The 16,098-nt window shown below is 38.5% G+C and overlaps 1 protein-coding gene across 1 annotated transcript in view; it reads left to right on the top strand.

Moving 5' to 3' along the window:
* LOC135685286 (dynein axonemal heavy chain 5) overlaps positions 1–15,949 on the top strand; it is a 46,059-nt gene extending 30,110 nt beyond the window's left edge. The window contains exons 57-87 of the mRNA XM_065201176.2: positions 135–257; positions 408–803; positions 1,052–1,283; positions 1,436–1,584; positions 1,755–1,909; positions 2,105–2,258; positions 2,413–2,577; positions 2,875–3,063; positions 3,542–3,811; positions 4,188–4,280; positions 4,512–4,802; positions 5,053–5,220; positions 5,526–5,663; positions 5,775–5,902; positions 6,029–6,158; positions 6,294–6,437; positions 6,673–6,879; positions 7,495–7,677; positions 8,128–8,371; positions 8,759–9,064; positions 9,317–9,438; positions 9,648–9,833; positions 10,409–10,544; positions 10,914–11,053; positions 11,218–11,382; positions 11,524–11,715; positions 12,071–12,301; positions 12,406–12,594; positions 13,621–13,833; positions 14,063–14,191; positions 14,362–15,949. Of these exons, the coding sequence (XP_065057248.2) occupies positions 135–257; positions 408–803; positions 1,052–1,283; positions 1,436–1,584; positions 1,755–1,909; positions 2,105–2,258; positions 2,413–2,577; positions 2,875–3,063; positions 3,542–3,811; positions 4,188–4,280; positions 4,512–4,802; positions 5,053–5,220; positions 5,526–5,663; positions 5,775–5,902; positions 6,029–6,158; positions 6,294–6,437; positions 6,673–6,879; positions 7,495–7,677; positions 8,128–8,371; positions 8,759–9,064; positions 9,317–9,438; positions 9,648–9,833; positions 10,409–10,544; positions 10,914–11,053; positions 11,218–11,382; positions 11,524–11,715; positions 12,071–12,301; positions 12,406–12,594; positions 13,621–13,833; positions 14,063–14,191; positions 14,362–14,772 (5,979 nt within the window). The 3' untranslated portion in view covers positions 14,773–15,949. The remainder of the gene's footprint in view (positions 1–134; positions 258–407; positions 804–1,051; positions 1,284–1,435; positions 1,585–1,754; positions 1,910–2,104; positions 2,259–2,412; positions 2,578–2,874; positions 3,064–3,541; positions 3,812–4,187; positions 4,281–4,511; positions 4,803–5,052; positions 5,221–5,525; positions 5,664–5,774; positions 5,903–6,028; positions 6,159–6,293; positions 6,438–6,672; positions 6,880–7,494; positions 7,678–8,127; positions 8,372–8,758; positions 9,065–9,316; positions 9,439–9,647; positions 9,834–10,408; positions 10,545–10,913; positions 11,054–11,217; positions 11,383–11,523; positions 11,716–12,070; positions 12,302–12,405; positions 12,595–13,620; positions 13,834–14,062; positions 14,192–14,361) is intronic.
* Positions 15,950–16,098: the final 149 nt, after the last annotated feature.

The following is a 16,098-nucleotide window of genomic DNA, read 5'->3' on the forward strand; positions in this document are numbered from 1 at the left end:
ATGTTTGGAATATTGATTCTACACACTGTGAAGAGAACCGTTCAATTTGCGTTTATCTGAAACATTAAATGATGAATGCGATGATAAATCTGCAAAAAGAATGTTGTTTCAGCAAAAATCGGTTTTTATTACAGCGAACAATAGAGAGCTACGTTGACAAAAGAATGGGCAACACTTTTGGTCCACCGGCAGGCCGAAAGATGACAGTCTTCATTGATGATATTAATATGCCAGTGATCAACGAATGGGGAGACCAGGTTAGTCTTTATTGATAATAGGACCAGGTTAGTTGATTCTGTAGGCAGCTTGCCTTAATTTTTGGAGTGTGCTATTTTGCTTTGAAGAGCGGCAGGTAGAATATTCTTTGGCATGGTCACTCAAACTTTCTGATTCTCATTTGCTTATAGGTCACCAATGAAATTGTGAGGCAAGTGATGGAAGTGCAGGGATTCTACAGTCTTGAAAAGCCAGGGGACTTCACAAATATTGCTGACATTCAGTTCATCGCCGCCATGATTCACCCTGGAGGTGGCAGAAACGACATACCTCAGCGTTTGAAGCGACAGTTCACTGTCATAAACTGTACAATACCGTCAAATGCCTCTATTGACAAGATCTTTAGAACAATAGGCTGCGGGCATTTTTGCAGCGAGAGAGGCTTTAACCCTGATGTTATTCAACTTGTCAATGATTTAGTGTCTTGCACAAGAAGCCTTTGGCAAAAGACCAAGGTCAAAATGTTGCCTACTCCAGCTAAATTCCATTACATATTCAACTTGAGAGATCTCAGTCGTATTTGGCAGGTAAGTGATAGGGCCCAAAGAATGAAAAATCTTATTTTGGAGGCTTTAATCAATTTTTTATCTTTATTGAATCCTTATATCCACCAAATTTCATGGTGGTTAAAGTTGTTTTGGTTAAAGAGTTTGTTTGATTTGAAGTAAACCCTCTCCAAAATGTACGGTTTTAGCAGCTTGAATCTTTCTTTGAAAATCTTATGTTTTCTCTCTCTGCCGCATTGTCGCTATAACTTAGATCAATTTTGACTCAGGGTATGCTTGTTGTGGATTGTGAGGTTATGACGAGCCAGAAGATTCTGCTAGATCTGTGGAAACACGAGTGTACCCGCGTTATTGCCGACCGCTTCATTTCATCAATTGATAAAGACTGGTTTGAGAAGACAATCAAAATTGTGGTTGAAGAGCTCGATCAAGAGGTGGCAGCATCCGTTGCGATGGAGCCTTTCTTTGTGGATTTCCTGAGAGATGCGCCTGAAATTACTGGTATTCACCTTACCCATCCTCTTTCTTCTTGCCCAAAGTAGCCGGAAACAATTTTATTTATAAGTGCATTGACTTAAACATATGTGACAGTTCCTACATGTAGAAACTCAACAAGTTTTCCCATTCATTCGCAAATATTATGCATTTTTCAGGCGATGAACCAGAAGATGCCGTTATTGAAGATCCCAAAATTTATGAGCCAATTGCTGATTTTGAGTCGTTAAAAGAAAGACTTAATATGTTTATGGGAATGTACAATGAAACAACAAGAGGAGCTGGCCTGGACCTTGTGTTTTTTAAGGTTGGCAGTGTTTGTTATATTTGATGACAGATCTATAGCAACAGTTTGTTGAGCGTTCATTTAAATCTTCATAATGAGGCTCGTGTATTGCTTCCAGCTGGTCGAGTCGGTTTAGAACCAGCTCATCCGAGCAATTTTCCGATTCTAACATTGTAGATTGATTTTTTCAGGATGCAATGGTTCACCTAGTTAAGGTATCTAGAATAATTCGGACACCAAGAGGCAATGCACTGCTTGTTGGTGTGGGTGGCTCAGGAAAACAAAGCCTGACCCGATTGGCTTCGTTTATTGCTGGCTTCGAAACTTTCCAGATCACGCTGACAAGGTAAGTGTGTTACTTTTAGTTGGTTTCCTAATCAATTCCGTTTCTGCTCTCTTGTAATTAAAAGAAAGCTTAAATGTAGACTCGTGTGGAACATTCCCATTGTTTGCACTTTTTAAAAAAAGCTATTTGATGTTTGCTTGATCAGCGTATCTCTGTATCACAGTGTCTTTGTATTAAAGTATCTCTGTATCACAGGTCATACAACGTTGGCAATCTGATGGATGATCTGAAGTTCCTCTACAAAACGGCTGGCCAGAAAGGAAAGGGAATAACTTTCATTTTTACAGATAATGAGATCAAGGATGAGGGTTTCCTTGAGTACATGAACAATCTACTTGCATCCGGCGAGGTTAGCTATCATTTTTTTAAATAAATTTGTCGTTTTTCTATCATTTGAAGAAAATTTAATCTAATGGTTTTTTTATGGGACTCATGACATTAACTTCTTTTTCTTAATTTTCTGTTTGCCTGTTTTTTCTCACTTCTTTCTATTTGTCTTCCAGGTTTCGAATCTCTTTGCAAGAGACGAAATAGATGAAATCACCCAAGAGTTGATTCCAGTGATGAAAAAAGAGTATCCTCGCAGACCGCCGACCAACGAGAATTTGTACGAATATTTCATCACAAGAGTGAAAAACAACCTTCACGTTGTCCTTTGCTTCTCACCGGTATGCATTTGTATACTGAAGTTCAAATATAATAAAATGATGTGCCCTGTGCAGATGTTGTATGGCAAGAGACAGTGTGAGAGTTAACTTGCCAACCGGCGCTTAAATTTTATGATCATAATTAGATTTGGAAATTGTTTGCTGCCGTTGGCAATATTAATTCAAGACAGAAATGACACATTTTGGAGTAGATAAAGCACAGGGCAACTCGTAACTCTTCAATCTTTGCATAACCATTTTGCTGCAAACTTTCTACTTACGGTCGTACCTCATCGCTGTTTCATGTCTGCTTGCTAGGTTGGTGAGAAATTCCGGAATCGGTCGCTAAAATTCCCCGGGCTGTTCAGTGGTTGCACAATGGATTGGTTCAGCCGATGGCCGAAAGATGCCCTGGTAGCTGTAGCCCGGCATTTCCTATCGTCTTATGAAATTGTTTGCACCCCAGAAACAAAAGAGTCAATAGTGCACACAATGGGAATTTTCCACGTGAGTCTGCATTGCTAGTGCGCTTAGTATCCCAGCTGAGGCCGCCCCTTGAACTTCAACCTGGAGAGGCCACAGAGTAGAACAAGTTTTGCTATCAATTCTAAACAGCAGCTTACTACAATGTACGAGAGCAATTGCTTAATTCGTATGGCCCTGTATGGGAGCCATGGTATTCCTTTTCTGCTGTCCCTGCTTAGTGGAGCTTTGAATTTTGTACTGCTGATTATTTAAGGACCAGAGCGATTTATATAATATTTTGTTGTTGTTTGAAACTACTCTGTTTAAAACTACTAAACCAGAAATAGTAAGGAAAAAGGCTATAATACAGAGATTTAAAGATAAGTAATGCTAAATTTTGGACCTTAGGAAAACCTATATAATCTGTTCTATTGTAATTTGAATTTTTCACGATCTCCTACAGAATTTGAATTAGATTTTTTTGACTTTAATCAATAACTAGATTTTTTAATATTTATAGGACGGGGTGGCAGAAGAATGCTTAAAGTATTTTGATCGGTATCGACGCCAGACCCACGTGACCCCAAAGTCCTACTTGTCGTTCATTGCTGGTTATAAAGGCATTTACAAAGACAAGCACCAGGGCATTGAGATTCTTGCAGAGCGCATGAATACTGGCCTAGCCAAACTGGTGGAAGCAAGTGCTTCCGTAGCTCAGCTTTCTCAGGAGTTGGCTGTGAAGGAGAAGGAACTCGCCATTGCTTCCAAAAAGGCTGACGTAGTGCTGCAGGTTGGTTTTGTCATCTGTGTTTGTAGTGTTGCCTGATATCTTTTTTGAATAATATTAGCTGTTCGCAGTTGTTATGAATTATTCTATGCTATTAAATAATATTAAATACAGTATTGTTTTACTCTACTTTCGTCCCATCATGTTGCATCTAACCGGTTGAAGTCAGTGCAGAATGACGGTATTCACAGCCAATAGTGTCGCGTCCGTAAATTTCGTGTGCAAAATGTTTTCTAGTTGGGAAGCTTGTTTTTTATCAATTATATTCAACCCTGACGACTGCTGCTGCTGAATGAATTCTTAAGAATAATAAAAAAAATTTTCTCGTATGAGTCTATCAATTTTATGATGCCTGATGAAGGTGTTTGCTTTGATTTAGGAAGTTACTGCCAGTGCTCAAGCAGCCGAGAAAGTCAAGGCTCAAGTGCAGAAAGTAAAGGACAAAGCTCAGGCCATTGTTGATGACATTGCGGTAAGAAAAGCGACTTGTAGCCTATATTTCTTTTTAAGGAGGGAGGGGGGATGTTCGACAGCCACGTGTTTCTTTGGCGAATAATTAATTGGTTCACGATTCTTTTCGATTTTAAATGCCTTCTTGAAAGAAAACCATGTATTTGAAGTTGTTTCCTCGGTGCGTTGCTTCTGGGACGTCTCTGTGACATATTTTGTATGCGTGTTGATCGATGACGTACTCTGTAAACAGGTAGACAAAGTTGCTGCTGAAGCAAAACTAGAGGCTGCCAAGCCAGCTCTTGCTGAAGCAGAATCTGCCCTTCAGACTATCAAACCAGCCCACATCGCATCCGTACGAAAGCTTCCGAAACCACCTCACCTTATCATGAGAGTTATGGATGCTGTGCTCATATTGTTCAACTTGAGACTGGACCCTGTTGTCATGGACCCTGAAAAGAACTCTGTCAAGCCGTCATGGAGCGAGTCGTTAAAACTCATGAGCCAGACCAGTTTTCTGCCGCAGCTGATGAACTTTCCAAAAGTAAGCTTGCATTTTTAGCATTTCCAAACTATAAGGATTGGTAACGTTTAGCCTTTATTGCAACAAGAAGATGCGCTAGACGCCATTGCACCATGCTAGATTTGGTAAAATTTACCATGTTGTTCAAATCAACTGTTGGCGTTTGTGTTCATTTCAAAATAGATTTTATAAAATCCTGTTAGATTGATTTGTAAGAGTGTCACCTTTCGAGAGTGTTTATTTAATCGTTTTCTGTTTGCTCCTAATTTAGGACTGCATAAATGGGGAAACTTGTGAGTTGCTTGCTCCTTATTTGGAAATGGAAGACTACAATCTGGAGAGTGCTAAGAAGGTCAGCAGTGACGTTGCTGGATTGCTGCAATGGACAAAAGCCATGTCCTTCTTCTTCGGTGTTAATAAGGAAGTCTTGCCACTGAAGGTACCAGATTATTTCCACTCAATGCCTCTTAAATAAGAATTGCGATATCTCATTATAACAATTTTTTGCTGCTAATTTCAACGTGAAAAGGGAATAATAAAAGGCACTGAATTCTTGTTTATGCTTTTAGCGAAACTTGTATCCTTCACCGATTCCAAGATTTTGTTCAATTAGTTACTTTTGTTTTGTAATCGTCGCAGGTAATGCCAAAAAAAGCTTCCAACTTCACCTGTTTTTTCATCTTAACAACAGCATGATATTTTAGATTTTGTCGCTGCATTCTTCAAGCTTTCTCGTTTCTGCAGGCGAATTTAATTGTACAAGAGGCTCGACTGAACACAGCCCAAGGAGAGCTGGAGAAGGCACAAAAAGAGCTAGACGCAAAGGAATCCGAGTTGGCTGTTGTCAGAGAGAAGTTTGACAATGCCATGAAGGAAAAGCAGGTACATTGCAAGTTGGCATCTTGTTTGCTCTTTTTGTATTCGATACTTCCGAACATTTTGCATTTCAACTTGAAAGGTGTACAAAGATTTTGAAGCTATTTGCTTTTGTAGACGTTGCTGGATGACGCAGAGACTTGTCGCAGAAAGATGACCAATGCTACTGCTTTGATTGATGGTCTCGGTGGCGAGAAAGTGCGTTGGACTGAACAGAGTAAAATGTTTGAGCAACAAATCAACAGGTTGGCCTCTTTATAGCCATAAGAATTGTATTGAATCAGAACTTCACCTGCCACAATTGCAAATACTATTCTATGCGGCGTTTTCCTGTCATTCCAACTAAGTTTCACTTTCAATTCGATTTTTAGATTAGTTGGTGATGTTTTGCTTGCTACGGGATTCTTGTCGTATTCTGGCCCATTCAACCAAGAATTTAGAGACTTGCTTTTAAGCAATTGGAAAAAGGAGATGAGAAAAACCAAGATCCCATTTTCAGAGGTAATTTTTCTAGCAAATAAAATGAAATGAACACATATTGTCATAATTACTTAATTAATGATTTTTTTTATTTAAGCATGCCAGCTAAAAGATTCAATCCTTATTCTTGATTTCATTTTGCCGTTTCCGTTATAGGATCTGAATTTAACAAATATGTTGGCTGATAATGCAACGATAGGCGAATGGTCTTTGCAAGGTCTCCCCAATGATGAGCTTTCTGTTCAAAATGGAATAATCGTCACCCAAGCTGCAAGATACCCACTCTTAATTGATCCACAGGTAAGCTCTCCATGGCCTGATTTCCATGACCTCACCTTTACGTTTTTCTTTGGTTTAAATCATAAATAAATATGTTTTAAGCCTGGAAATTTCGTTTTGAATGCAAGGAAAGAGAAGTTAATTAGTAAAACGTATGAATGTCTGAAATCTAATCCAGTTTCCAACATCTACCAAACATTTTCCAAAGCTTTTAACTTTTCATGGCAGTGTGATTGATATAAGTTTTTCTTTAAAGGGCCAAGGAAAGGCTTGGATCAAGAAGAAAGAAGCTAGCAACGAGCTACAGGTGACCGCGCTAAATCACAAATACTTCAGAACCCATCTTGAAGACTGTCTCTCTCTTGGCCGTCCGTTGATTATCGAAGATGTCGGCGAAGAGCTCGATCCAGCCCTTGACAATGTCTTGGAAAAGAATTTCATCAAATCTGGCAAAACTTTAAAGGTAGAGACAGCTTCTTTTGTTTGTAGTACTAAACTAATAACTCTTTATAAGTCACACTGTGTTATATTTATAAAAGGATTGCTGGAAAAAGTATCTTGAAACCTTAAGAAATATAGTAAATCCCTGCAAAGGAGAAGGTAAGAATTTAAGAACTGCAAACTGGCCTTTATCATAAGGCACCTTGTATCTTGATTACCTTTATGGTTGGAAAATATCTAAGTTTCGTGATTTTACAGCGATATCCCCAAATTTCTGTATTTTTATTCATAACAAATTTTGTGCCTCAGAGAAAAAAATTGAGATTGAATTATTCAAGGATTTTCGGAATTTTAAGACATTTTAGATCTTTTAGCCCCTTATATCTTGGAATATAGCTCAGGGAAAAAGAGCTTTTGACCCTTGAATGACAATTTGTGTCTTTGAAGTAAGAACCGAGAATAGAATGATTCTTGAAATAGGTTGTTCTTTGCAAGAGTTAAATGTTATAGACAGTGAAAAGAACTTTGTCCGGCCATGTTTGGTGAAGTTTGATGATTCTGCTCAAAAGCAATACAACATTGATGTTACTCTGTTACTGTTCTATGCATTTGAATTGCTACTTGATGTTATCTGTAGGTAAAAATTGGTGACAAGGAAGTTGATGTCATGAAAGGATTCAAGTTGTATGTCACCACAAAGCTACCAAACCCTTCGTATACCCCGGAAGTGAGTGCCAAAACAGCCATTATTGATTTCACTGTCACCATCAAAGGACTGGAAGACCAGCTACTCGGCAGGGTCATTCTCAAAGAAAAACAGGTATTATTTTTGTTGCTGGATTTTTTAAACTTTTAATTTTCTCTTTTTTGCATTTATATTCTGAATTAAAAAATTGTTTCTCCGTTAAAAATTAATCACCAAACAATCAAATTATTAGAATGAAACACGTGCAAAACATCCTTTGTTTGACTAAAAATTGCGCAGGCAAATTCAGAGCCGCTGATAAATTCGAAAATCTTACAAAATTAATAATTCACAGCAAAAGATGTGCATCTGCCTGAGTTGTCGATACAGTGTAGATATTTTGTTGTCTTTTTTCATAGATCACTTAAAATTAATCGGCTATTTTTTAATCATACTTATTTTCCGTTGCTTTGTTTTGTTTAAATTCTTGTTGTAAATTAGTTTCCAGTAAAACTATTGGTGAAGCATTTTAGTAAAAAAATTTGTGCGATTGAAACGATTAATGAGTGATTTTTAATTGTTTAGGAACTTGAAGCAGAGCGAGTGAAGCTGATGGAGGAGGTCACGGCGAACAAGAGGAAAATGAAAGACCTGGAGGACAACTTGCTTTACCGACTCACCAGTACTCAGGGCTCTCTAGTTGATGACGAATCTTTGATCGGGGTCCTCAGTGTAACCAAACAGACGTCGGAGGAAGTCAGTGAAAAACTAATCGTCGCTGCCGAGACTGAGTTAAAAATCAACACCGCCAGGGAGGAGTACCGGCCAGGTGGGCGAGCAATAGCAAACCACGTTTTGCTTTAACTGCTAGACTTCCTTTAAAACATCGGGTAGACTATTAGACAATTGGGTGGACTATCGTAAGCTGTGTAATGGTAGAAACGGTTTAGACCCAATATTTCAAGGTCTTCTTTCATGGCCGCTTTATTGAGCATCACTCGCATTCACGTTTTGCCTTTAATTTTTCCTAAAATCTTTATACTTTATACTCCGCTTAAACACCATTGATGTAGATTGACGTAGTTCATTCCCAATTTTGGCAATTGATAGTACAATCCTAGCTTTGCAATTTTAGTCGCAAAATGTTTTTGTACTATTCAGCCAGCTGGCTGCCAAGCAGGGAATTAGCCATTGATGTAATATCTACTCTTTCCAGTTGCAACTAGAGGGAGTATTCTTTACTTCCTAATCGTCGAAATGTCTTACGTCAACATCATGTACCAGACTGCATTGCGGCAATTCTTGGGCTTGTTTGATTTGTCAATGGACCGCTCAGCGAAGTCACCGATTCCATCGAAAAGAATTCAGAACATTGTTGATTTCCTTACGTACGAAGTCTTCAAGTACACGACTCGTGGTCTTTACGAGGAGCACAAGTTTCTGTTCACGCTTCTTCTAGCACTAAAAATTGCTCTGCAAGAAAGGAAAGTGAAACAAGAAGAGTTTCAAGTACTTATTAAGGGTAGGTCTAAATTACTTTGGACATCTACATTATAGATTTTGCTTCCAGTAGATTTTTATGAAGGTAGCTATTCTTTTATTGCATTTTTCCTAATTATAAAAACCGTCCATTCCTACTTCTCATGCCCATTTCTTCATTTATGCCAATCTTTCTTTTATCGTTCACTTCCTCGTTCCTTTTCTAGTCACTTAGTGATGCTAATCTTTTTCGAATAAACTCATTTGTTCGTTTTCAAGCCATTTCTTTTTTCAGGTGGAGCTGCTCTAGATCTGAATGCAGTAGAACCAAAGCCGAAAAAATGGATTCAAGATATGACTTGGTTGAATCTAGTTGCCCTCAGCAAACTTCCTCAGTTTGGGCAAATTTTGGATCAGGTTCGAATGTTTTTTTGCGCTATAATCACTTTGAAAGATAATTGACTAGGAGTTGCCGTTTTAGGACGTTAAAAGCATTTTCCATGTTAAATGGTATTTTTCAAGTGGCCACCGATGCAAAAATATGCATAATCACATTTAAAAAGATTCTTAATTAAAAAGGCAATACAAATGAATGTTAAATCCTTTTTTCAATCTGTGCATTTCAGGTGGCTCGCAACGACAAAAACTGGAAAATATGGTTTGACAGCGAAACACCAGAAGAAGAGGTTATCCCTGATGGTTATGGAGATTCTCTAGATACTTTTAGGAAGCTGCTGCTAATAAGGTCATGGTGCCCAGACCGTACTGTCCACCAAGCAAGACGGTATATTGCTGATTCAATTGGTGTTAGGGTAGGTAAACAATACCATGCTATATTGAAGCTTTCTCGTTTTTTACCTCGATCGGTGCGGGAAGTGAAAATATTCATATCCTTGCAATAAAATTGCCGGAAATACTTACGAATGAAAGAATTTTTCTTGTAGAAGTGGAATAGGTTGGCTTGTCCTCAAGTGTCTGTTGTCTTTGGAGCGCTTTGCTTGAATGTGAAGAGGGCCACGGCTGCTCGGAACCGAGCTCAGAATAAGTCACAAATTCAATATAAGATGCTGGCCATTGATCATTTTGGTTAGATCAAAGGGCGCAAAAAGAAAATTGAATTGTGAATTCATTCTGTAGCTTTGTAGAAATTATTGAGGCTACCTTCATGTTCCTTTAGAGAGAGAAAAACATTTACCTCTTTTTCTCACGTGCATGAGTGAATATACTTACATGAATAAATACCTTTTCCTGAAATACATCGATGATTTCCCCTTAGACATTCATTCTTTCCACTTTGCAGTACAAAGTAAGCAACCAAATTTCGATTTTCTTTGGTTCATTCAGTTCTGTCGATGGTCCCTGTATATTTGAATTGCATTTATTTCAGTATGCTGAAGGAGTGATATTAAGCATGGAAGGAATGTGGGAAGAGAGTGACATGCGCACGCCAATGATCTGTCTCCTATCCATGGGCTCTGATCCAACGTCGTCTATCGAAGCTCTAGCTAAAAGGAAAAACCTCAGTAAGTCCACTTGTTTCAATTCTGTTTCTGGAATTTTCTTCTTTAATGATTTCATGTTGATGTTGACGATTCAGTAAGCATTGAGGTGAATGAAGTCACATCTTGTTTGATAAAAAGAGAATTTCTGCGGATATTTTTCAAGTAATAAATTTTATGACAATGTAGATAACTCGGCCATATTTCCATTAATATCGTATATGGATTTATCTTTTGCACTGGTAATCCAAGCGAAGAAGCTTCAAAGTTTAGAAAAAGTATTTCAGTTATAGCGTAGTTAATTGTTGTTAAACAGTCGGTTGTTGATAGTTAGCTTTGCTGTATCACAACCTTAGAGTAATTTCTTAGTTTAACGCTGCCAATTATCCACAGACTGTCGAGCGATTTCCATGGGACAGGGCCAAGAAGTCCATGCTCGTCGATTGCTGCAACAGTTCATGTCGGAAGGTGGATGGGTCCTTCTTCAAAACTGTCATCTTGGTCTAAATTTCATGGATGAACTTCTTGATACGGTACAAAGCTTTGTTTTTACTGTCATACTGAGATTGACTTTAACTGTCAATTTTTCTTATAACTGCAAAGAGGTGAAATTCTTTAGATATTTATGAAGGATATCATCCTATATAGAAAATGAAACAAGGTCTACATTTTAGCGCCCTATTCTGTTGCGTTCTAGATCGTCGATGCAGAGTCTCCTCATGACAACTTTAGACTGTGGATGACAACAGAGGTCCACCCCAAGTTCCCGATCAATATGCTACAAATGTCTATCAAGTTTACAAATGAGCCACCGCAAGGTATAAAAGCCGGACTCAAACGAACTTATGCTGGTATAACCCAGGTAAATGCAGATATTGAAAAACTAACTTGTTGACGATGACGTCATGTGTTTAAAAAGGCTTCATTCTTGACCTGCAATAAGAGGGCCACGTTTGGGTACAGTTCGGTCTGCATTTCAACAGCATTTTCCTTTGCATTACAGGATCAGCTCGATATCATAAATTTGCCGCAGTGGAAGCCAATGCTTTTTGCCGTCGCCTTCCTGCACACCGTTGTTCAAGAAAGACGCAAATTCGGCCCGCTTGGCTGGAATATCCCGTATGAATTCAATTCATCTGACTTCACAGCAAGTGTCCAGTTTGTGCAAAATCATTTAGATGATATGGACAAAAAGGTAAAATGCACACCTCTTTTATATTTGTTGCATGTGCGTCATATCTTGGTTCTCTATTATTTACTTGCTATTTAAAATTCTTTTTTGAGGGTTTAGTCTTATCAGTAAATTTTGCCTCTTCCTGATTTCTTCACATAATTGGTAATTTGTTTTGAGCTGGTCCAGGATTGTATTTAAGTGCTTTTTCTTTCTGTTTGACACCATGCCAGGGATTCTGACACTATTACCAGCTAAGTGCTTTGTATTTTGTTTTGCAAATCGCTTTGTTGATGTTGTTACTACGGACTTTGAACCGTGAAAGAACAGTAGTGCCAGCAAAATCGTCATATCTGTTACACAGCTCTCTTTCTTTCAGGGTGTTTCCTGGACAACCGTCCGCTACATGCTTGGCGAAGTACAGTATGGTGGCAGGGTCACTGATGATTTCGACAAGCGATTATTGAACACTTTTTGTCGAGTCTGGTTCTTGGAAACGATGTTCAACGACAGCTTCAAGTTCTACCAAGGATATTCTATACCGAAATGCAATGCGTTGAACGACTTCAGAAATCATATTGAAGAGCTACCAATCGTTGATTCTCCAGAGGTTTGTTTAGTTTCCGTGTCATTTTTTAGTCGCAAGTGAGCTTGTCTTTGTGGCATTAGGCCCTATTTGCTATTCGTTATTTCCATTCTTTTTGCTTTTCTTAGGCCTTTGGACTGCACCCTAACGCTGATATTACCTACCAAACAAAGACTGCAGTAGATGTGCTTGACACCATAGTCAACATTCAGCCTAAGGACAGCACAAGTGGTGGCGGAGAAACGCGTGAATCCGTTGTTGCAAGGCAAGCAACAGAAATGCTTGACAAGCTTCCTGACGACTACATACCTCATGAGGTACGTTGTTCGCGTCAACAGTAACACTAATCGTCACCGTAATGACTTGTGCGTAGTATTTGTAGGTGGTAAACTTGCTCGCTTATGTTTTTTTAATGGTGAACCCTTTGTATTTGTTACTACCTACCTTCCGAAGGCAAGTTTCATGGCATGGAGAAGCTTTTCTTATCGAGTCCTGGTCTTTTTGCTCAATGTAAACAGACCTCATGGTTCCTACGCATGGAGTTACAGAGAGCTGGTGATTCTCCTTTCTCTGAGTGAAAGTTTCGTCATGTCTTGGACACGAACTACAGACCCTTGGATCTGTGGTCAGCGACCCTAACCAATGAGCTGCCAACGACCCGGCTTATCAGCAAAATACACCTTTAAGATGTTACCAGGTGCTGGCCCTGCAATTTCTTAATGTACATTCACTGAGAGTAAGAAAGAGTTCATGCCCTAAAATTCGAAGCAAGAGCCAAGAATAGTTTGACTCTTTCAGAGATGAATTTTATATTAATTCATCAGATACGTTAAATATTTCCTGTGCTTTCAGGATTCACGTTCGAATAACATAAAATGGCATTTTGCATCATTTAGTTTCATCTGGTTGTCAACAACCATTTGGAAAGTCGGCTGGCATCTGCCCTTAGTTTATAATGAATGTTATTCTCATCAGAACCGCATCTTAGTGTCGTGCACAAAATGGAAAATGTGCACGACATAAAGAACCTCCTTTAAAAAAGTCAGACTGTACGTGGACCTCGTTTCGGAGAAGCATGCAGGAGTTGCAAGGTCGAAGAGTCATGAAAATGGGCTACTTTGATACTAAATGTAGTGCTTTGCAATGAAGATATCTCCTCATAATGGATGGTTTATAGGACATTGCCCTACAGAATGAACATGTTCAAAAACAAGATACTTTTCAGAAATTAACTGCTTGTAGGTTTTGAAATTTTAATTTCTTTGCAGGTATTTAATGCAACTTATATGGTAGTCAGTTTTTTTCATATTTTTAAAAACCACTAACACGTATTTGAATTTCAGGTTCGTTCGAGACTTTCAAAGATGGGTGCCTTGATGCCAATGAATATATTCTTGAGACAAGAAGTTGATAGAATGCAGAGGGTGATTTCTATTGTAAGATCAACGTTGGTCGACTTGAAACTTGCGATTGACGGCACAATAATTATGAGTGAGAATTTGAGAGATGCCTTAGATAACATATTCGACGCACGTGTGCCTGCCCTTTGGAGAAAAGTAAGTTTACGCAGAAATTTATTTTAAATACCGTTGGATTAATTCTTGAATAATTAATTATATAATGTTGAGTATTTGGGGGGGGGCGACAAGCCTCTTTGGAGTAGAATTCTTATCTATCTTTAACAACTTGAAATTGTCCCCTTATACTTTCCATAATACATGAAACTTTTCTTGGTTAACTTTAAATAAAAACATTTATTAAAGATTTTCCTCTCTCTCTTTAAAGATTTCTTGGGACTCAACAACACTTGGATTCTGGTTCACCGAGCTGATCGAGAGGAACGCACAGTTCTCCGCCTGGTTGTTTGAAGGAAGGCCAAAACATTTTTGGATGACAGGATTTTTCAACCCACAGGTAGACGAATACATTTTCTTGATGGAATGCAATGATCCAAATCTGTTACATTTTGTTATTTCTTACATATCTGATAATATGTGATGAAATAAGCATTAGAACGGTTTATGAATATCATGATAGTTTATAAATATAATAGTGTATTTTATCGTATTTTATCACTTTTCAAGGGATTTCTGACCGCAATGAGACAAGAAATCACGAGAGCCCACAAGGGCTGGGCCTTGGACAGCGTTGTGCTTGCCAATGATGTGACAAAATTCATGAAAGAAGACGTAACCTCATCCCCACAGGAAGGTGTTTATATCCATGGCCTATTTCTCGACGGTGCAGGCTGGGACAGGAGAAATTGCAAACTAGTCGAGCCTCAGCCGAAGGTTTTGTTCACGCCACTTCCTGTCGTGCACGTGTATGCCGTAAATTCAGTGGTGGGCAAAGACCCGAAGTTATACGAATGCCCAGTGTATAAAAAGCCAAGGAGAACAGATCTGACTTACATATTTTGCTTACAGCTGAAGACGATGCAGCATCCTGACCACTGGACGCTGAGAGGGGTCGCTTTGCTCTGTGACGTAAAATAGTTTGATAAGTATATTGAGACACATATTTGGTGTTAGCACAAAGTAATTAGGATCATTACTTGCATAAGAAAAAACATTTTCTAGCACGGGGGTTTTGTCGTAGTTTAGGGAGAAAGGATTTTTGTAGACAGTTATTTCCGATGATCTTTTCCAAAATGTTATTATAATTACAGTGTAATACCTTTCCTATATTTGTAAATAAATTTTCTTTTAATTACGTTTAAGACTATTCATGCATATATATAATGCCACCCAACCAGAGAATAGCTAGGAAGTATCTTGTATATTGTACAGTATGTAATTGATTTTTTGAACGCCTCGTCAAAACGGATTTGGGAAACGATTCCATAACCCGAAAAACCGGTCAATTCAATTATTCTCAGGCAAGGTTTGACGTGGTTCATATCAACTCATATGGAAATACAAAGCAAATTCACGAAAAATGGTCTAATGTACGCTTGCCATTTTGCTTGCGTCTCATTTTTTAGCTTTCGACAATGCAGCAAGTGACGTGCTTGCAGCAGTGATCCCTGGCTGACTTTGAACCCATTTCAAGTTTTTGTCCAACATATTCATTGCTTCTTTTTTTATTCCAAATTTTTTACGATTAATTAAGGTTCGGTTGGCCGCGATTCGGTTTATCGAGGTTCACATAATCGATGCAGCACTGTACCCTCTGTCTTATGGTGGATTTAGGGGCGTCAGTTCAGCCAGATGTCACGGTTATTTTCTTGCCCATTTGCCGATAATTGACATTTACTAGATTGATATTTCCATATGGGCTTGAAGCAAATAGCAGAGAAGAGACTAGTTTTGAATAGCACCTGCCATCTGGCAGAACATTAAGAGAGAGGCTCTTAACGCTGGAATGATAACTCCAACCAAGCACGCGTTTACCATGCGACGTTTGTTCACTAACAATGTTCACTAACATTTAAGAATTCACAAAGAATTGCTAATAGAACTAATAGTTATACTCAGTATGTATATTGTCTTTATACAGTAAAAACAGTTCTAAATACAGATCATTACAGATGTCTAGAGATGTTTATCGTACCATGGCTAATGTAGAATTTGTATCGTTTGTTATTTTCCTTGTCGCTTATAGTTTATTTATGGTTTTGAGTGGCATTAATAATGTCTTGGGTATGTGGTATGAAAAAAGTGAAATCCATGAGCTTAGTTATTTTAATTTGGATGCCTGTTATTGAATTTGCAGTAAAGAATGACTTGCCAAGCATAATCGCGTCACTGCCTTGAGGCAGGAAGTACATTCATCTGGTATGCATCTGAAGCTAACAGCGAAAAGGACCCAATTATGACGGA

This window comes from Rhopilema esculentum, chromosome 15, assembly GCF_057945365.1.
Source record: "Rhopilema esculentum isolate cy_ngs chromosome 15, ASM5794536v1, whole genome shotgun sequence".
NCBI classification, from domain to species: domain Eukaryota; kingdom Metazoa; phylum Cnidaria; class Scyphozoa; order Rhizostomeae; family Rhizostomatidae; genus Rhopilema; species Rhopilema esculentum.